The sequence below is a fragment of the Pinus tabuliformis genome, chromosome 4_1, assembly GCF_031772625.1.
Source record: "Pinus tabuliformis cultivar Carrire ecotype Pingquan chromosome 4_1, CPIR1, whole genome shotgun sequence".
Lineage (NCBI taxonomy): Eukaryota > Viridiplantae > Streptophyta > Pinopsida > Pinales > Pinaceae > Pinus > Pinus tabuliformis.
Genome location: NC_142303.1, coordinates 953,796,224 through 953,817,902, shown reverse-complemented (window position 1 = coordinate 953,817,902; position 21,679 = coordinate 953,796,224). Strand labels below are relative to the sequence as shown.

General features: G+C 41.3%; 1 protein-coding gene across 3 annotated transcripts in view; it reads right to left on the bottom strand.

Annotated features, from left to right (window-relative positions):
• Positions 1–21,245, bottom strand: part of LOC149179314 (protein DETOXIFICATION 16-like) — a 95,136-nt gene extending 73,891 nt beyond the window's left edge. For 2 of the 3 annotated variants that reach the window (XR_016258259.1, XM_089420589.1), the window contains exon 1: positions 20,158–21,244. Coding sequence is in view for 1 of the 3 variants with exons in the window: in XM_089420589.1 (XP_089276715.1) it covers positions 20,158–20,520 (363 nt within the window). In the remaining 2 variants the exon portion in view is untranslated. Of the gene's footprint in view, positions 1–20,157 lie in introns of all 3 variants that reach the window. The other variant, XR_016258260.1, reaches the window with a different exon arrangement.
• Positions 21,246–21,679: the final 434 nt, after the last annotated feature.

Genomic DNA, 21,679 nt, shown 5'->3' with positions numbered 1-21,679 from the left:
ACTAAAACCCAAAACAAGTGGAGAGAAATCAAGAGTGAAGTGTGTGTCTAAATGACTATCAAGCCACCTCCTTTTATACTAAAGAGTTGAGCACAAGTGGGGGTTATTTGGTTGCTGGCCGACCTTGATGAATTGTCTCATAACACAAATAAATTGATATCTCCATGAATACTTATCGGAATCGGATTATCTTTAGATCAATCCTACACCTCTCGATGAGAGGAATCTAAGAAAAATATCAGATGCCATAAATAAGATGACCCACATGGAGTTTGGCCCTAGTTGTCAATTTTAACACTCCCTCTCAACTAGGGAGAACTCCATCCGCTGATCCATCTGCCAGACTGTACTATCTCTGCCATCAGTGCCCTGCACTACTCTTCTCTACTCTGCTAAACCATGAAGAAGAAGAATTGATCGAGAATGTCTCATACCATTCTTTAGTATTTACTAACCCGAAGTCAGTCCCATATGAAGAGAGTGTGTCATATTACTCTTACTAATCCCAAATCAGTTCCAAAAGAGAGTGCATTATATCAATCTTACTGACCCGAAGTCAGTTCCAAAAGAGAGTGTTTCAAACCACTCATACTGACCCGAAGTCAGCTTCATTGATCCTAGATCAATATCAAAAGAAAGTGTCTCAAACCACTCATACTGACCCGAAGTCAGTTTCATTGATCCCAGATCAATATCATCCTAGCATAGGGAGTACGATAGTAACACAATGCGTCCATCGGTACTACTATAGTCCTATCCTCATTTCTTTGCTCATTGGCCAGATGATAGGTACTTCCCATGAGTCCCAGACTGCATGGGTAGGATGTCTCAGCAAGAGAAGGATGAACCACTCATCTTGCCTACATGTCGCAAGGGGTATCCGAGGGGAAGGTTGAACCACTCACCCTGTACACAACAGATCACTAGGGGAAGGCTGAACCACTCACCCTATGACTGTGTCTCGGCAGGAGAAGGATGAGCCACTCTTCCTGCCTACATAGCAGACCACTAGGAGAAGGCTGAACCATTCACCCTATGGTTGCTCATCGCTCCAAGATGTACCCCCAAGCCCCCCGGAGCTCTCAAAGCTCAATGTCCATACCATATAGGACCCTTAGGAGAGATTCTCTCCATGACTCCTAGTCGTTCTCGGAAAGTCACCAATTTGACCTTTTCCTAGGGGCTTCGATAGAATGTCGGTGACCTGCACATCAGTCCCAATGCGATGGAAACTTCTTGCTCATCGATGTACCATATCCCAGATGAAGTGGTCCTTGATGTCTATATGCTTGGAGCGATCATAGAACACGAGATTCCTCAATAATCGAATCCCCCTCTGGTTGTCACAGGAGATCATGATGATACCAATACGTGTCCAAACAACTCACTGAAGAGCTTCCACAACCAGACAGCTTCACACGAGGTCACACTCGCAGCTATGTATTCGGTCTCAGCGGTGATCAAAATAACCGACTTTTGCTTCCTGCTTATCCAGGATATCGTAGAAGAACCCAAAGAGAACCAGCACTTAGAAGTGCTCTTGTGATCCTCCACACTGCCTGCCTAGTCAACATTCGAATAATCATGCAGCTTCACATTTCTGGCAGTGTATCTCAATCCATGAGAGATTGTGCCCAGAAGATATCTCAGAAGATTCTTGGTACCAATCTAGTGAGGCTCAACCATATATGAGGTCAACATGCTAATTGCAAAACATATATCTGGATAGGAGTTCACCAAGAGCATCAATGCTAATATGAGTTTATGAAACTCAGAGGCATTTCCCAAATCAGGTCCAGCATCACTACCACATAACTTCTGAAAGTTAAGCTCCATCGAAGTAGTCACGGGCGTGCAGTTTACCATTCCAAATCTGGAATCCAACTCCTTCTTACTTTTGCAAATGTGAGGGTCCGCACCTATCAAGAAGAGGTCGTCCTCATAAGGTGAAAGTATGAGAGGTCTATCATCCATAACCTTCAAGAAATGGTTTGGATCGGCTTCACTCCTAGTGAATCTCAGCTTCATCTGACAGCTATCAATCCTCTCATATCAAGCCCGAGGTGTTTTGCTTCAAGCCATAGAGGTATTTCTTCCACCTGCATACAAGAGATCCCCGATCATGAATCTCAAACCCCTCGGGTTGTTCCAAACCTGTGGACCTGCTACATGAGGGGAATGGTTCCCTTATAATATTTTCTTCCGCTACATCTCGGACAACTACCTCCATGCTCTTCTTGAATTCAGGCATCCCTATCACCATCTGACTCACATTGGGTAGGGCCCCATAATGAGTAGACCTCCGGTGCTATAGAAGAGATGTGTCAATCGACATGGTCCCCAATGGACTTCCTGCAACTTGATACAAATTGCCAACCCTGAACCCATGAGTAAAAGTACCTTTCCATTGATGAATGCCACCCTGAAACCTTTGACTTCCATTGCCGAAATGGACACCAAGTTCTTCTTGCGATCAGGTACATAAAGAGATTCTTGTAAATGAATCGAGTTACCCTCATTCAATTGAGGGGTAACATTCCCTACACCCTTTCCGGGATAGGTGGCATTGACTCCAAGTATAATCCCACGATTGTTTCCATCTCTACCAAATTAGAGAGAGCACCCTTCTATCCGATGAAGTGCCTTGAAGCACTACAATCAATAAGCCAGATTCCCAAAGAGTCTAGAGGAGAGGGCCAATATAAGATAATACTTCTTTATCTTATCAAAAACAACATTTGATTTTTCATACCTGGGGTTCCTTGCTTTCTTTGAAGAGTCGGCCATTTCCTTGATGTCCTATATTACCTGTCATTCCTCTGATCATTGAAGATGTCCCTGGAATGATTGTTATCATCATCAAGTGATGTGTCCCTACAATTTGGACACTCCTTCACATAATGGCCAAACTTATTGCAAGCAAGGCATCTGCCTTTCCTTCCACCCTTAGATCTGGACTTCGCATTGAAGTGATCTTTAGGTAGGTCATTAGATGCTTCCGTTGCGCCACTTGGATAATATTCTTTGCTTCGACTTCACCCTTGGTGAATTTGAAGAGGGACGAGGAATCCATTGAGCCTTTTGTCCTTTCCAACTGTCTTCGGTGGTTGCTCTTTTACTCTTGCTTGGGCTTTGTCTTCACCTCAGCTCTGATACCATGTTAATTTTAGGTATGTTCTATGCTTAGAGCAATTTATTTCCATTTTCCCAATTAGCTCAATATCTTTTATAGATTAGCAATCACGTCAGCATAATAGTAAATTGCAGATAGAACATAAGCATAAATCACAGAAGACAAGCCAAGACAAGAGGACACAAGATGTGGCGCTAGCCAGGGACAAACCCCAATGTGGGGAAACCCTTGATCAATTCTTCTCATATGCTCTTCAATAGTTCAACAGAGGGAGAGATAGTACATATACATCAGAAGTTAACATATTGACTTATCTAAGTAAGAGTAGAGATTATCTCTAAGAACATGACACATGAGGTAGCTTAACTGAACTCAGTAGAAGGCGTGCTGCTTCAACTGATCCTCCAAGGTGACTCCATCACCATGCGGCACCTATCATTGTGCTGCACCATCATACCATGTCCAGCATCACTGAGCTGCACCATGTTGCACCATCACTGTGTCTCACTGTGTTGCATCTTTCATACTGCTGCACTATGCATCATACCATGTTGTGCCCCTTTACATCATCATGTTGCATACCTTTCATCATGTTGCTCTGTGCAGTGTTGCACTATGCATACTATTGTCATATACAATGTTGTCTACTTACAACATTCATCATAAGACACCAAGGTGGCTTGCTATGGTGCTATGGCCTGCGGCCTAGCACATAGCAATGCCAATGTCTTCGAACTGATTTGGGCATTACGATTGCTGCAACAGTCCTAACAGATTCATCAAACAACCCTTACAATCTGCGGCCTAGGCAAGGGAGACTTCTCTTCAACCGTGCTGCTGTTCTGGGCACAAATCTGCCCCAAACCTATCCACGCTGCCCTTGTTCTGAGGTGATTAGGCTTGCTGCCTATCACAGTTCAGCTGTCATCTACAGCTCACCCCAAAACCAGTTTTCCTTACCTTGATTTCTGTCCAAACAACCTTGATTAGGCTCCTGAAGATACTCGGCCTCCTAGCTGAAGCAACAACCCTACACACAACTCCTAAAAGGCTCCATGCAACCTCTTTTCCCATGCAGTAGTAGCCTCTCTTCTGCGGCTCAATAGAAGTGCCCTAGCTGCCTTTACTCCAACATCTCGGTGCTCTTGAAATGCCTTCAAGATAGGCCTGCGAGGAGCCTCCTCAACTCAGCCTAACCTCCAACTCTTTGATCCTTGAGACAACCCTGTTCTCGGGCCTGTTTGCACCCTCAAACAGCCCTCAAACTAATCCGCATTCCCACAACTCAACCTCTAATATAGGCTCTCCACACTGTATTTAAGTGGCCTTAAGACGCTATCTTCAGTTCTTCTTTGCTGCGTCCAATGGCTCTCCTCCATGACAACGTAGAGTATAAGAAACCCTTCCAAAACAACATATAGGTTTAGGGCATCATGACTGCGTTTAGCAAGGGCATCCTCATCATCTTCGTCACTGCATTTTAGGCCTTCTTCTCCATAGCTGCGTCTAAGGGTTGGGGTATCTTCTTTAGCGTAGAGCTTCTTTACATTAGGGCAACATAGATACCCTTTCTTGACTGCGGCTAGGGCACATCCAAAACTCTTCCTTCTCATGGCAGCATTCAGATCTAGGGCATGCTTCTTTTGCTGCGTGTAGGGTCTCCTTCTAGACCTGCGTTTAGGGCTTCATTCTCTTAGATTTATCTTGCCACTAAAACCCAAAACAAGTGGAGAGAAATCAAGAGTGAAGTGTATGTCTAAATTACTATCAAGACACCTCCTTTTATACTAAAACGTTGAGCACAAGTGGGGGTTATTTGGTTGCTGGCCGACCTTGACGAATTGTCCCATAACACAAATAAATTCATATCTCCATGAATACTTATCGGAATCGGATGATCTTTAGATCAATCCTACACCTCTCGATGAGAGGAATCCAAGAAAAATATCAGCAACCATAAATAAGATGATCCACATGGAGTTTGCCCCTAGTTGCCAATTTTAACATAGTGGCAGCAGTGGGAGTGGCACAAAGACGAAGGAGGAGGAGGAGAATGCAACTCTAGCATCGAAGGGATAGCAGAAGCCGAAGCGAAAGGACATTTCGATGGTGAAATGTTTCAGATGTGGTGAGACGGGTCACTTTGCATCTTAGTGTCCTTTGAAGCAAAAGGAGAAGGATGAGAAACATGATCCAAAGACTGCTTCAACAAATATTGACAAGGATGAGTTTTCCATGAGTGCCCACGCATCTCCAGGTGGGAGATGGGGTGATATTGAGATGTAGTCGGGATGAATACATGTGGGCAGGATCCTTGAGGAGTCCACCTCTTGGATCAATTCCTTGCTACAGGAGCCCAAGATTCAGCAGTAGCGAGATGGACTTAGTGTCAGATGATGTAGTGGATTGTTTGGAGGACAGATGCAGTGGCTTGGGACTAGAGACTGATCAACACAGAGCAAGGTTGGCAGCAGTGCAGTTGGCATAGTGCAGAAGTCAGCATCAACGCAGAAGGTTCATAGGGTCTGAATCAACAACAGTCAGATTCCAACATTCATTGTATTATGCTGAACAGAGTTAAGTTCAGTTAATTTTGGATGTTTTTCAGTTGCTTCTCTCAAGCAACTGAGTTGCAGTACGAATGCAGTGTTAGTAGTGGCACTGCTAGCAGCATAGCAAATGCAGCGTTTGAGAGGGAGTTGTAGTACAGAGGCAACAGTGGCAGTGGCAATGTCATGGGTAACAATACAGTAGCAACAGCAACACAGTGTTGGTGGCAGCAACAGTGCAGAAAGGAGGTGCTTCAGAAACAAAGCAACATGTAGGTGGACATTGTTGCTAGAGCACTTTCCTCACTAAGAGGGAGTGTTAGTTTTTGGTAGCATCGGAAGTGCTCTAGCCTTGAAAATTGGTGGAGATGCCAAGACACATGAGTTCTAAAGAACCCATAAACTTTTTGGTGAAATTCCACCTGGATTGTATTTTATTAAAATAATTAATATTTTTAATGGAGTTCTTAAGTCTAAACTTAGGGAAATTAAAATATTAATGGGTATTAATCAAAATATGGGTGAGAATGATCTAGAAGGTGGATCAAGTCGTGTTTTAATCTTAGCTGTTGATTAGAGACTTAATCTTGGCCATTGAAGACTCAACAGGAAAAATATAAAATGGAGGCTTGGGGTTCATTAGGAAACACACACAGAGAGATTGAGGAAATCAGTTTTCTGAGGTGAGAAGTTCTCAGGAGGAAAATCGATTAGAGAGGTCTTGCAGCTGAAGGGAAGTGAGAATCTGGGAGAAGGATTTTCCGGAGAATACAAGGCAGAGAAAGAACAAAAAGACATCGAGAGGAGGGTTGACGCTGGTCTATGCAATGTTGATGCAGAGGCAATGTAGTCATTGAGGAGAGATTGAAATTCTATAGAGGGAATTCGATTTGCAGTTGCCGAGAGCAAGGGTGTGAGACTGGAGGCAAGAAAGTCAAATTCTCAGCTAGCAGAAGATCCAGAGCAGAGAGACAACGTAATACCCAGCAGGGGTGATGCAGAAGTTGCCCAGTGTGACGCAGAGGCCATCAGAGGGTGACGCAGAGCCTCCCAGAGCTGAGGATCAGTCACTATTTCTCCAGTGACAGGGTGAGATTATTTCACCAGTCTTTTGTCCAGTATTTTCTTTGGAAAGGATTGCTAGATGAGCATCCGAGATTTGTATTCAGATATTTCTCTTGCATAATAATAAACCCTCAGAACCGTTGCACTAGTTTTCCCACATTGGGTTTTTTTGTGGACTATTGTGTCCAAAAATACGTGTGTCCTATGTATCTTGTTCTTTGCTGCGTTTTCCATTCATGAGATCAAATTTTTAATTAGTGTAGGCTGCAGAAGTAATTTTCTTCAGTATTCAGAAGAATAACTTGGTTAATGTATGATAAAAATCAAGTAGGTGAAGTAGATTCAGATTTGCTGCAGTAGGGGTTCCTTCGAGTCTAGGAATTTTCACATTTCATGGTATTGGCTAGCTACTACGAAAGGTCTATTGAGGGGTTCACACCTAATCATATCCTTAGAAAAAAAGGGTGTAAAATTTAAATGGACTCAAGATTGTGAAAGCACCTTTGAGAATTTGAAACTATTTTTGGCAAGTGCACTAATTTTGTAGATAGTTGATCCAAATGAGAAATTCATTTGTGTGCACAAATGCATGCAAGGGCGGGCTAGGAGGAATCCTCATGCAAAATGGACATTTAATATGCTTTGAGTATAGAAAAGTAAAAGACCATGAGAGGAATGTTAGTTTTTGAGTTTGGGGTAGCAGCAGACATGTGTTCTAGTCTCTAAGGTGTCTAAGAGGCTAAGGAACTTGGGATCTCCAAAACCCAGAAAAGGATTCGCAAGAAAAGACTTGGAGACACCTCAATTAAATTAATTAGCCATAATTAAAATATTTCCTAAGTCTAACTTAGGAAAAGTGGTTAATTAAAGTGAATTAATTGAGGAAGTTTGATTTTGCTCTAGAGACTTTTGGAAAAGTTAATTGACGGAGTCAAGATGATCTTAGCCATTAGTTGAGATGTGATCGTGGTCGTTGAGAGTCCAATGAGAGATTATAAGAGCAGGTTGAAGGGTTTGGAGAAGTGACGTTGAGACATAGTGAACATTCAAGAAGTTCAACTACCCAATTGCTGGTATTCAACAAGGGCGCAGTTGAAGCTAGGGAAGCATCAAAAGCAGGGGTTCAACAAATATTTGGGAGCAGGATTCCAAAGGAGATTTCCTTAGTATTTTCCAATGTCTGGGAGACAGGAAGAGCAGGCTGAATTATTTGCAAAGGAGGCCGTACTCAGCCAGTGCGAGTAGCCAATTGGCAATGCGAGTGGCAAAGGACCTTGTTTAGTGGGCTAGAGGCCAGATCTATCATCCAGAGGCAGAGTGAGTGGGCATAGAGCACTCCAGAAGGCAGGACGGCTTACTGAGATGTGATTCCAAAGGCTGAACGAATTTCCGAGAGAAACAATGCGCATTTCCCAGAGGCAGTGCGAATAGCCTGGAAGAGTGCCAGTTTCCTAAAGAGGGCCAGATCAGGTAGTAGAGAGAGACAATTAGTCTCCATATTATTTTTCCAATCAAGATCAGTATTTGCCAAAGGTTTGCCAGTGAAAGGAAACCCATTGAAATTTCTCAAATTGTTGAACATAAGAATAAAACCCTCATCTGTTGCACTGGTTTTCCGATAACGGTGACACATTTTTATGTGTGTGTGCATAATTTTCTCAGTTTTAGTATTTTATTTTTAGTAGCATTTTTATTTGTGAAGATTGCAATAGTGATTTAATCATTATTTGCCATAAAGTAAATTACAAAAGATGAATAATCTCCAGTAGATAGAAGATTAAATTCTAGTTTATTGCAATCGTGGAAATTTCACATGGTATTAGAGCAAAGATCAGATCAGTGAAGCTCTAGAGCGAGGGTTGTGTAGTTCAAAAGAAGATCTGAAGCATAGAGAACCATATTTGCGCAGGCCAAGCCACGCAGTGTCAATTTCAGAGGCAGAAATTTGATTTCCAATCCAAGGAGGTGATCCGAAGGAAAAATCAAATTCTCTCAATTGCAGCAGCAGGAAGTAAGGTTGTTGGAAAGGGTTTCTAGAGGAAGATCTGAGATTTCACAGAGCAAATATAGGGTAGAGAATTTGCAGCAAAAGGTTTTGTAGCAGTAGATCAACGCAGGGCAAGGAAGAGAAAGCACACAAGGGTTTCATTTCTCTAGTGTGTTTGAATAATCAGATTTCCCAGATATGGCTGTAGAAAGATTCAAAGGCTAGGAGGATATGGATTTGTCTTCCAGATTGGAGGATGAATTCACTCAGATAGATTGCCTCTCTAGCACGACTTCACAAGGTGTCTGGTACATAGACAATAGAGCATCAACACACATGACAGGAATTAGAGACTACTTCTCTAGCTATAGGGAGGAGAAGATGGACTTCCAGATCCAAATGGGAAACAAAACTAAATGTACTTCAGTTGAGAGGTACCGTCAAAATTCAAAGGAAGTCAGCAGCAAGCACCAGTGTTACAGTTGTGCTGCATGTGCCAAGCTTAGGCATGAACCTAATTTTAGTTTCAGAACTATAAGACAAGGGATATGATGTCTACTTCGTAGAGAAGAAGGTGTGCATCAAACACCAAAACTAGAAAAAGGTGAAGTAGATTGGAGTTCGTAGAAACAAGTTATATAAGTTGCAGCTCGACTCTCCAAAGGCACTAGTTAGTAGTAGTAGCATCAATAGCAGTAGTAGTGGTAGAGACTTGGGTGAATTGTTGCATAGGAGAATGGGATATTTACACCATGGAGCACTGAAAATGCTCAAGGAGACAGTGACAAGTGTTCCAGAATTAAGAATGGAACACGATGATGTGTGCAAAGGGTACGTGCTTGGGAAATTTTCTAAGACAACGTTCCCAAGGAGTGACAGGAGATCAGATGGTATGTTGCAGCTTGTACATTCAAAAATTTGTAGCCCAATGTCCACCAGATCTCTCAGAGGGTACAAGTACTTCATTACCTTCATAGATGGCTACTTCAAGAAGATCCAAATCAACTTTTTGAAGAAGAAGGATGAGGTCTTCAGTCATTTTTAAGAGTTCAAGGCTCTAGTGGAAAACATGACAGGGAAAAAGATCAAGGTACTTTGCACGAATAATGGAGGAGAGTACATAGATAGTGACTTCACGGGATTCTGTGCGAAGGAGGGCATCAAGAGGGAGTGGACAACTCCATACAATGCACAATAGAATGGAATAGCGGAGCGGAAGAACAGGTCTATAGTTGGGGCAACAAAAGCTATGCTATATGATCAGAACATGCCCAAGTTTCTATGGGCAGAGGCATGTAGCACAACGATGTACATACAAAACAAGGTTCCTCACAAAGCGTTGGGGAAGATAACACCAGAGGTCTTCTCAATGAAGAAACCGGAGGTCAGTCACTTTAGAACCTTTGGTAGTATAACATACTGCCATGTGCTAGATGAGAAACACACTAAGTTAGATCAGACTGTAGAGTAGGGGTACTTCATTGGGTATAGCGAAACCTCAAAGGCATACAAGATCTATATTCTGAGCAATAGGAGGAACCTCATGAGATGGGATATAAAATTCATGGAGGAAAGGGCCTTTAGGAGATCTCATGAGTTTCCAGTAGGTGATCAGAGTGAGAAAAAGCTCCATTAGTCTAGCAACAGGGATAGCTGTAGGTACAGTCGCAAGGTCAACAGAGTACTAGTACAATTACTAGTTTGAGCATGAACTCAGGTATAGGGAACCCAATGAGTTTGCAACAGACGAAGCAGCAGAGACAGGATGAGGAGCTGGTAGAACAAGCAGAGAAGTTCGTCAAATGCTGAAGGATGCGCAAGAGTTTATGGGGGCTCCTAGGACAAGCAAGAGGGAGTGCAGATAGCCAGACAGGTACCAAGTGTTGGTGGCATAGGTTGTTGAACCTTCCAACTATCAGGAGGTTGCACAACATCAGGTGTGGCAGGATGCCATGGTGGAATATAGCTCCATCATGACAAACGATGTATGGGAGGTAGTGCTTAGGCCTATGGATAGGTCAATAGTGGGTCCAGGTGGATCTATAAGGTTAAGTGCGCTACAAATGGCAGTGTAGAGAAGTGCAAGGCTAGGTTCGTGGCTAAAGGCTATGCACAGAAGGAAGGTATAGACTATGAGGAGACCTTCGCCCCATTAGCCAAATATACTTCCATCTGGCCAGTGATATCTCTAGCAACACAAATGGGAAGGCAGATTCACTAGATGGACATCAATACAACATTCTTGAACAGGGTAATAGAGGAGGACGTATATATAGAATAGCCAAAGGGCTTCGAGACGTATGAGAGAGGCACACACATGTGTAGGTTAAAGAGAGCATTATATGGGCTCAAACAGGCTCCTAGGGCATGCTATGGTCGACTTGACAGCTACTTGCAGCAAATGGGATTCGTAAAGAGTGACACAGATTCCAACCTTTACTATATGATGGTAGAGGGTGAGCCACTCATCCTAGTGTTGTATGTGGATGATTTCTTCTTGACAGGATCATCAGGGCTCATAGAGGACTGCAAGAGGAACCTGGCAACAGAATTTGAGATGAAGAATTTGGGGCTGATGCATTACTTCCTAGGCCTAGAGGTATGGCAGATGGGTGAGGAGATCTTCCTTCGTCAAAGGGAGATATATTATAGAGACCTTGAAGAGGTTCAAGATGCAGGACTGTAGACTTGTGTCCATGCCTATGATTACAAACTAGAGGAAGATAGATGGATCAAAGATAAGGATGTGGACCTAACCTTGTATAGAAAACTTATCAATTCACTCATGTATCTAGTCAACAGAAGGTCAGACATCTATTTCGCGGTCAACACTCTTAGTCATTTTATAGTGGGACCTAAGAGAGTGAATTGGACAGTGGCGAGACATATATTAAGGTACTTGTGCGACACAATCAAGTATGGGTTGAGATATACTCGAGGTGATGGTGTTAGCTTATGTGCATATACAAATGTAGACTGGACAGGCAGTTCAGTGGATAGGAAAAGAATGTCAGGGTGCTACTTTAGTGTTGGATCAGGGGTTGTCTCTTGCTGTAGCACGAAGCAAAATTTCATGGCATTGAGTTCTGTAGAGGCATAAGACATGGCTACATGTGAAGCTATCTGGGTTCGGAAGCTGCTAGTGAGTTCGTTCAGTTAGAGGATGAAGTCGACCAACATCTACTATGATAATTAGAGTTGCATCAGGCCATCTGAGAATCCAATGTTCCATGATAGGTCAATGCATATTGACATATGATACCACTTCATCAAAGATTGTGTGTGGTGTGGATCAGTCCAGCTACAACATGTTCCCACAAATCAACAGGTTGCAAATATACTCACAAAGGCCTTGGGTAGGGAAAAGTTTGACTACTTTAGGGAGTAGATTGGTATAGTGGAGAACACCTTCCTTGCTAAGAGGGAGTGTTAGTTTTTGAGTTTAGGGTAACATCGGATAGGTGTTTTAGTCTCTAAGGTATCTAAGAGGCTAAGGAACACGGGATCTCCAAAACCTAGAAAAGGTTTCACGAGAAAAGACTTGGAGATACCTCAATTAAATTAATTAGCCATAATTAAAATATTTCCTAAGTCTAACTTAGGAAAAGTGGTTAATTAAAGTGAATTAATTGAGGAAGTTCGATTTTTCTCTAGAGACTTCCGAAAAAGTTAATTGACAGAGTCAAGATAATCGTAGTCATCGATTGAGATGTGATCATGGCCATTGAGAGTCCAACGAGAGATTATAATAGCAAGTCGAAGGGATTGGAGAAGTGACATTGAGACAGAGTGAACATTCAAGCAGTTCGACTACCCAATCGTAGGTATTCAATAAAGGCACAGTTGAAGCTAGGGAAGCATCAGAAGTAGGGGTTCAACAGAGATTTGGGAGCGAGATTCTGGAGGAGATTTCCTCAATATTTTCTAGTGTCTGGGAAATAGGAAGAGGAGGCCAAATTATTTGTAGAGGAGGTCGCTTTGGGAGCAAGATTTCGGAGGATATTTCCTCAGTATTTTCCAGTTTCCAAGAGAGAGGAGGAGGAGGCCATACTCAGCCAATGCAAGTAGATAGTTGATAGTGCGAGTGGCAAAGGTACTCGTTCAGTGAGCCAAAGGCCAGATATATCATCCAGAGGCAGAGCAAGTGGGCCTAGAACCGTCCAGGAGGGAAGGCGACTTACTGGGAGTTGATTCCAGAGGCTGAACAAATTTCTGAGAGTAGCAGTGCACATTTCCCATAGGCAGTGTGAATAGCTTGGAGGAGTGCGAGTTTCCTGAAGAGGGCCAGATCGAGTAGTGGAGACCCGATTATTTTTCTAGGGGAGATCAGTATTTGCTGGAGGTTTTCCTGTGAAAGGAAACCCATTGTAATTTCTCAAATTTCTAAACATAATAATAAAACCTCCATCTGCTGCACTGGTTTTCCATTCGGGGCTTTTCCAGGGACAATCGTCCAAAAATAACGGTATCATGTTTTTAAAAGTGTGTGCATCATTTTCTTAGTTCCAGTATTTTATTTTCCACAACGTTTTTATTTGTGAAGATTGCAATAGTGATTTAATTGTTATTTGTCCTAAAGTAAATTACAAAAGATAGGAGATTAAATTCCAATTTGTTGTAATCATGGAAATTTCACAAGGAACTATGCTACACATGATTTGGAGCTGGTTCTTAACATGTGGACATTACCTTATGGGTAAGAGATTTCAACGTAGAATAGACCACAGTGGTCTAAGCCTAAAAGCACTTGTAAGGACAACCAACTTTAAATGCAAGGAAAATTTGGTGGTTAGAATTTCTAGCTGAGTACACCTATGAAATAAAATACATAAAAGGGAAGGATAACAATGTGGTAGATGCACTAGCCCCCGGGGGATAGCTCAATTGACAAGGGTCGTGAAAATGAAGTGTTATGTACCAAGAGATTAGAGATTTAAATCCCCTTGATTTACCCGTGTCTGCAGAAGGGTCATATGTAGGCACCCTAGGGTTATATTAGTAGTAGTAGTTGGAATCGACCTCATGTTACACAAGTACGAAACCAGCCCAATTTTTTATTCCTCTAGTCACAAAAAAAACGTGGTAGATGCACTTAGTAGAAGGATTCCTGAAGTGCATGCTACAACCATCAATGTATGCAAGTCTGATTTAAAAATCAGAATCCTAGAGTTTGGAAACACAGATCATCTATACATACAAATTAAAGAGGACTTATAGAAAAATAACTTGCAAGCTAAGTACAGGGACTATGAGTTCAGTGAGGATGGATTCCTCATGTACAAAACTAGAACTTACATACCAAACCCATTGTAGTTGAAAAATTATTATTGAATGAGATGCATAGAGTCACCTTAGGGGTTGGGTATGTTACACACGTTTTGTTGGAAGAAAAATATTATTGTGGAGTTTGAAATAGGATATTAGAAAAAATGTTAAGAGATGCAAAATATGTAATTTATAAAAGGGAAGAAGCCAAAATGTTGGTTTGTATACTTCCTTTCTTAAACCAAAGGCACCATGGGAGGATTTATCCATGGATTTTGTTTTAGCTTCATAGAGGTGATGCTTCCATCTTTGTAGTGGTTGACATATTGTTTGAAGTAGCTCATTTCATCCCTTACAAAAAGAGTAATAATGTGTCTAAGGTTGTTGATTTCTTTTTCAAAGATTTCATGGATTGCCAGAGACAATCATATTAGATAGGGACTCCAAGAGTCTAAGCCACTTTGACTAGTTTCTTTACAAAAACTTGAGAAAAAAGTTGTAGTACAGTTCTGCCTATCATCCCCAGACCAATAGGTAAACTAAGGTTGTGAAAAGGAGTTTGGTAAATTTATGGAGATGTCTTGCAAGGAACAAGTTGGGACAATGGGATTTGATGTTGCCAGAATTTTAGTTGAGTTTGTTGATTTCTGGTAGTATCGAATGTGCTCTAAGCTTGAAAATTTGCAGGGAGGCTTGGACACATGTATTCCACAATACCCCGAAATTGTTTTGAGAAATTCCACCCGGAATCAGTTTTATTAAAATAATTAATTATTTTTAATGGGTGCCTAAGTCTAAACTTAGGAAATTAAAATAATTAAAGGGTATTAATCTAACTGTGGGTGAAACTTCTAAAAGAAGACAAGGATCAAGCCAAAATGATCTGGGCCATTGATTAGAATCTAATTTGGGTCGTTGGTTCTCAACAAAAGGATTATAAGAAGAGGCTTGATGGTCATTTGGAAAACACATCAAGTGGGAGATCAGAGATCGAATTCCGAAGAGAGCAGTGCAACAGTTGCCAGAGAAATTTGAAGTGATTTCTTGCAGAGAGGGGCAGGGATAGTTCCAGTTGGATATTTCTCCTGATCCAGGAATACTCAATAGAGGAGGCAGAGAAAGATCCAGGAGAGGTAGTGCAGAGGCTACGTTGGCCAGCGTAGGCTGGTGCAGAGGCAACGTAGAGCCCTGTGGAGATTCGTATTTTTGCTGGAGAGATTGATTTCTGAAGTCGGAAGTCGGGGTGTGAGACCAGGAGGATAGAATCAAAGTCTCAAAGAGGCAAATCAATCAGCAGAGGGAGTGACATAGTCCCTAGAAGCTGTAATGCTAGGCCTACACAGTGACTTCACAGAGGCAATGTAGAGGCAGCAAGGGACTAGCCATTTTGAGGTTGGATCAGTCAGGATCGCCAATGATAGTGTGAGGTATTTCTCACTAATATTCTGTCAGTGATATTCTTTGTATTCGATAGCAAGCAAGGCATCCAAAGATTGTATTTAGAAAAAATACTGCTTAATAATACAAACCCTTAGTTGCTGCACTGATTTTCTCGTATTGGGTTTTTCCAGGGACTTTTGCCCAAAAACAATGGTGTAATGTGTTGTGCATTTCTTTCTTGCTCAGTTTCTTGTTTCCGCTTATAATTTAATTGGTGAAGACTGCAGTGTATTTGTTTCGGTGTTTACTGTAGGAAACAATAAATATTTTTGTTCAGTATTTAACAAATAGAAGGAACTTAATCAGTTGCTGCAGTGTTGATTCGGGTAATCGAATTGTGTCAAAGGGAGTAGTGCAACAACTTTAGCGAAGAGGTAGTTTTCTGTAGCAGTTGCTGGGGCAAAAAAGTGTGCCAAAAGGAAGAAGAGAGACATTGTTGAGGGAATTCTTCCTCAGAGGACTTCCAACCAAGAAGTTCAAATTCTCATTTGCTGAGCAAGAGCAAGGGGCAGCAGATCTACTAACTCCAACAGGGAGTGCGTAGGCCAACCCAGTGTTGCACAAAGGAGAGAGGAAGCAGTTCAACACTTTCATTCGCAGAGATGGCAGCTAGTGGGTTACGAGATCATGATCGGTTGGATGGTGCATCCAACTATGTGATCTGGAACACGAGGATGTCATTCCTTATGGATGAACTTTTATTCAAGACCTATGTCAATAGTGTGGTAGTTGTACTGACAGATCCAAATTCGCTCAAAAAGTATAGAGGAGAGATGGCGAACGCCAAGCGAATGATCCTCAATGGAGTGAAGGATCATGTAGTATATCACATCTCTGGCAAAGGGATTGTCGAGGAGATGTGGGATGCCTTGTCCACGCTATATTAAGGATCTTCCAAGCAACGAAAGATGTACTTGGAGCAGAAGATGAGATCCACGCAGATGTAAAAGGGGGAATGAATAGATCCGTTCCTTGCAAAGCTTCAGGAAACCCAAAACGAGTTGGAAGTTGTGGGGTCAACACCTCAACCTATCGAGATGGTGAGGCTAGCCCTAAATTCAGTCGTAGAAGAATGGCAAGTGTTTGTCCAGAGTATCCTGGATAGAGAGAGATTGCTAGATTGGGAAGGGATGTGGGCCGCTTTTTAGCGGGAAGAGATGAGGAGAGACGTAGTCAAGTGAAAACTTGATAGTAGTAGCAGTGGCAGTGGGACGAAGCCCAAGGAGGAGGATGAGAATGCAACCCTCACATCTAAGAGGCAACAGGAGCAGCGGAAGAAAAAGAAAGTTGTTTCAAAGATCAAGTGCTTCTGGTGTGGTGAAATTGGTCACTACGCTACACAGTGCCCTCTCAAGAAGAAGGACAAGGACGAGAAGCATGATTCGAAGGCTACATTCGCACTGATCGAGGAGGAGGAGGAGTTTTCCATGATTTCCCAGAGGTGAGGTGATATAGAACTGTAGTTGGGCAGGATCCTTGAGGAGTACACCTCTTCGATCAATACCTTGCTATAGGGACCCAGATAAGGAGTAGCAGGATGGAATAGTGTCAGTTGGTGCAGAGGAGTGCCAAAGTGACAGTTGTAGTGGCTAGGAGCGCTAGAGACTAAGTAGCGCAAAGCAGAGTTGGCAGCAGTGCAATTGGCACAGAGCAAAGGTCAGCAACAACGCAGAGGCTTTAGAGGGTCAATGCAGAGATTAGCGGCAGTCAGAACTCCAACAACAAGATGCATCATATTGAACACCTGTTCAGTAATTTTGGATGCTTTTCCGTTGTTGATGTAGTAGCAACAGTAGTTGGAGAAGGTTGCAGTGCAGATGCAGTGTTGGCAGTGGCAATGGCAGTGGCGGCAACAACATGGATGCAGAATTTGAGAGGGAGTTGTAGTACGGATGCAATGTTGAGTCTTGACAGTGGCAGTGTCAGCAGTAGTACAGATGCATCATTTGCGCAGCAGTTGGTGGGCAGCAATGTTGAACATCAACAACGTAGAGGGAGATGTTACAGAGAAGGGTGATGCTTCAACGGGTTGCATTACTAGAGCACATTCCTTGCTAAGACGGAGTGTTGATTTCTGGTAGCATCGGATGTGCTATAAGCCTCAAAATTTGCAGGGAGACTTGGACACATGTATTGCACAATACCCAAAAACTGTTTTGGGAAATTCCACCTGGAATCAGTTCTATTAAAATAATTAATTGTTTTTAATGGGTGCCTAAGTCTAAACTTAGGAAATTAAAATAATTAAAGGGTATTAATCTAATTGTGGGTGAAACTTTGAGAAGAAGACGAGGATCAAGCCAAAATGGTCTGAGCCATTGATTAAAATCTAATTTGGGCTGTTGGTTCTCAATAAAATGATTATAAGAAGAGACTTGATGGGCATTTGGAAAACACATCGAGTGGGAGATCAGAGATCGAATTTCTAAAGAGAGAAGCGCAACAGTTGCCAGAGAAATTCGAAGTGATTTCCTGCAAAGAGGGGTAGGGATAGTTCCGGTTGGAGATTTGTCCTAATCCGGGAATACTCAATAGAGGAGGCAGAGAGAGATCCAGGAGAGGCACCGCAGAGGCTACATGGTCCAGCGTAGGCTGACACAGAGGCAACACAGAGGCTACGTTGTCTAGTGTAGGCTGACGCAGAGCCTTTTGGAGATTAGTATTTTTTGTTGGAGAGGTCAATTTCTGAAGCCGGAAGTTGGGGTGTGAGATCGAGAGGACAAAATCGAAGTCTCAAAGAGGAAAATTGATCAGCAAAGGGAGTGACGCAGTCCCTAGGAGCTGTGATGCTGGGCCTACACAGTGATTGCGAGTGAGAGGCAACAAGGGACTAGCTATTATGAGGCTGCATTAGTCAGGATCACCAGTGATAGTGTGAGGTATTTCTCACTAATCTTCTGTCAGTGATATTCTCTTTATTGGGTAGCCAGCAAGGCATCCAAAGATTGTAATTAGAAAAACTACTGCTTAATAATACAAACCCTCAGTTGCTGCACCGGTTTTCCAGTATTGGTTTTTCCGGGGACTTTTATCCAACAACGATGTAATGTGTTGTGTATTTCTTTCTTGCTCAGTTTCTTGTTTCGGCTTATAATTTCATTGGTGAAGACTGCAGCGTTGCTGCAGTGATGATTCAGGCAATCGAATTTTCACAGAGTTTGCATTCAATAGCTTAGTTAACTAGTATACAAGACTTTCCCCATCCCATATTGTCTATATGGAGAGCCCCAAAGGATCGATAGATTTAGTGGAGCTGCCTATAGAGGAGAGGAGAACTGATGATGTAGATTTGTTTGCTGAACAAATTCAAAGATTACATGAACATAGTAAGGAGTGATTGCAAGCAGTAAACCAAAATTACAAAAATAAAGCAGTTGACTCTTAAAAAAAATCATTTGAAGTAGATGATCAAGTAACGGTCTATTTGAGGAAATAAAGGTTTTTTTGCTAAAACATATAACAAATAGTAGCACAAGAAGAGAGTTCTGTGCAGAATCATAAGGAAAATTCTCTAATAACCTTTAATGTTTTTATTGTTGTAGATTATATGAATTTAATGCAAGGGAAGAAGGGGAGCAGGTTGAAGACTGGATCTCACACCTTTTAATAAAAGAACCAGAGGAAATTGTTGGAGTATCTGATGAGCAAACTATTACCACCAGATGATGAAGTTACAAACATTATTTGGTTCCATTGATAGACAAAAAACAGAAGAAGCCTCTTGGATCTTGGAAACTAAATATCACTGATAGTGTTCATCAATTTCCACTTTCAAATGGGTTTGAAAATGTTAAATTCAAAATGACATTTTTGTGAGAAGGGAAGAATGACGTAGGAGCATCTAATTCAGTAAAACACTTTATTATTATAATAATAATACAACCATCTAAATTCTAATTTAAGTGATATTACCCCTATTCTCATAGATAAGGAATCATTAGTTCTTTATCTGCCTGTAAATGCACAAATGCACCACCCGTGGGGAAAAAGAAAAGAATTGTGTTGGAGATTATTAAGGAGGTGGGATGAAAGGGACTCCTGGTGCTTAAGCAATAACTCCGTGTTGGTTTTCTAAATAAATAAATTAAAATAAACTGTAAAGAATACTATCAAAAGGGATTTTATATATGTGGTTTTGTCCTTCTATTTGAATGATAAAACTGCTAATAAAAAAATCAGATTTCTCTTCTGTGCAGTTTGGTGAACAAAAGAAATTGTTCTTTCTTTCTCCTTGTTTGCAGATTATATTGCTGTGCACTATGAAAGCTCCGTGCTCGGTTGTCAACCCCTGACTGCTACACTATTCAAGAACTTCAAGAACCCAGCAAGGTTGTTGTTTTATTTTTTATTTTTTATTTTGCAAATCATATTAAACTTAGTGAAAAGAAAAAATAATTCAATTTAAATGGAGTATCAATCTTTGCCAAGCAGACCTAACTGAAATAAAGTTCCTAAAATAGGTCGTTAGAGATTTCCAGCAATATGTATCACATAAAAAGAGAAATAGAATGGCCCAAATAAGTAGCTTGATATGTTTTACAGATACACTCAGGGAAGAGCAAAAACAACAAGATCAGAGAATGGGTTACATTATCGTTCAGACCGACCCCTCCTTGTTTTGAGTTTTTGAACAAACGAAGCCTCATAAATGAATTTAGACTGTAAAACACCCAAGGATAGCAAAATAAATAACTATGGCAAAGTTTTGTAAATCATACCAACACATGTAACCCAGTAACACCTGCAAAAGAAGTGGCAATTGAAGCACTAGAAAGTGCAAGCTCTCCCAAATGCCCCACCATCATAACAGAGATCAACTGCAAGCAATACTGAAACAGATTCACTGCAATCATAGGTCCTGCTATCCACCACAACCTTTTGATTTCCTCCCATACAACCCCAGCAGTGCACTTCACATCATCCAAAGGCTCTATTTCATGAATACCAGGCCTGTGCTCGCCTCCAAACGTGGAAAGCAACTGAGTGTCCTCGCCATTTTCGCTTATAAGTGGTTCCTTCAACAAATCTCTGGCATTGCTATGAACTTGAGCTAAACTAGTTCTCTTCATGCTTCCTTCCATGAAATATTTCTACCAACTTAGGAATCTAAACTTGTGAATAATCTATTGCCAATATAAGAAACTAAAGTCAATGATCTCACGAAAAAAATCTCATGCATGAGCCTGCTGCCAAACATGGAAAATTGCTTGTTTCACAGCAATAGCAAGAGTTGCATTGATGATGGTTATTCCATGTTCAGTGAGCCTCCTAATGATCATGTTGCAGAGCCGAACATGTAAATATCGTTTGCTTAAGGATATAAGAATGAATTCCAACCTTATAAATACAGGTGAGACCAACACTTGTGAACATGGTTTGTCCACCAAGAAAAGCACGTTCTAGCAATTTCAGTTGTTGAAACCATTGTGCATAGGTGGCTGGACAAATCGAAGGCACAAAACCAATCTGGCAATCATATTGATGTCCGTAGCTTGAAGGCATGGAAAAGTATGTACACTTCTAAGTTTCTTGCTCTCTATACATCTCAAATGAAAGTATGTACACTTCTAAGTTTCTTGCTCTCTATACATCTCAAATGCGTCTAAAGAGCCTTAAGTTAGCCCGCCAGGGAAAGCAGTTCAGAGATAAAGCGAAGTCCAGAAGTCCTGATGAATTTGATGGAATATTAGTTTAGATGTTCGTCCTCTGCAACTCAGATTCGCATGGCGTCATGATGCAGGAACGCAGTATTGCCGTCATCGTCATATTCCCCGTCATGAAAGACCCATGTTTAGTGTGGTCAAGTCGGCATTATACTGCACCGTTTGATCTTTGGCCTATGGCAAATCCTATGATTCACAACCATTGCTTTAATTAATTAATTAATTAAAAATATTAAGATAAGACGTTTTGATTAATTAATTGAATACATTAAAACTTTAATATGGGAGAGAGTATTGAAGCATCCTGATCTCTATGTCATTATGCCATTTTTGTTTTGGCGACGTAAATATATATAAATTTTAATATAGGTGTTTTAAATTAATTTTTAAAAATACTAAAATCTTAATATGGCAAATTTTTACAAGGAGAGAAGCATTGTAATTTGTATCTCGTTTTTTGTTTTGGAATTGTGACGATATATATTGAAGAAGGAAATAAATGGAATTTTTTTTTTTTTAAAATGAAGAATAGTGTAGAAGAATTTTTTGTTTGGAAAAGTAAAATAATATAGAAAAA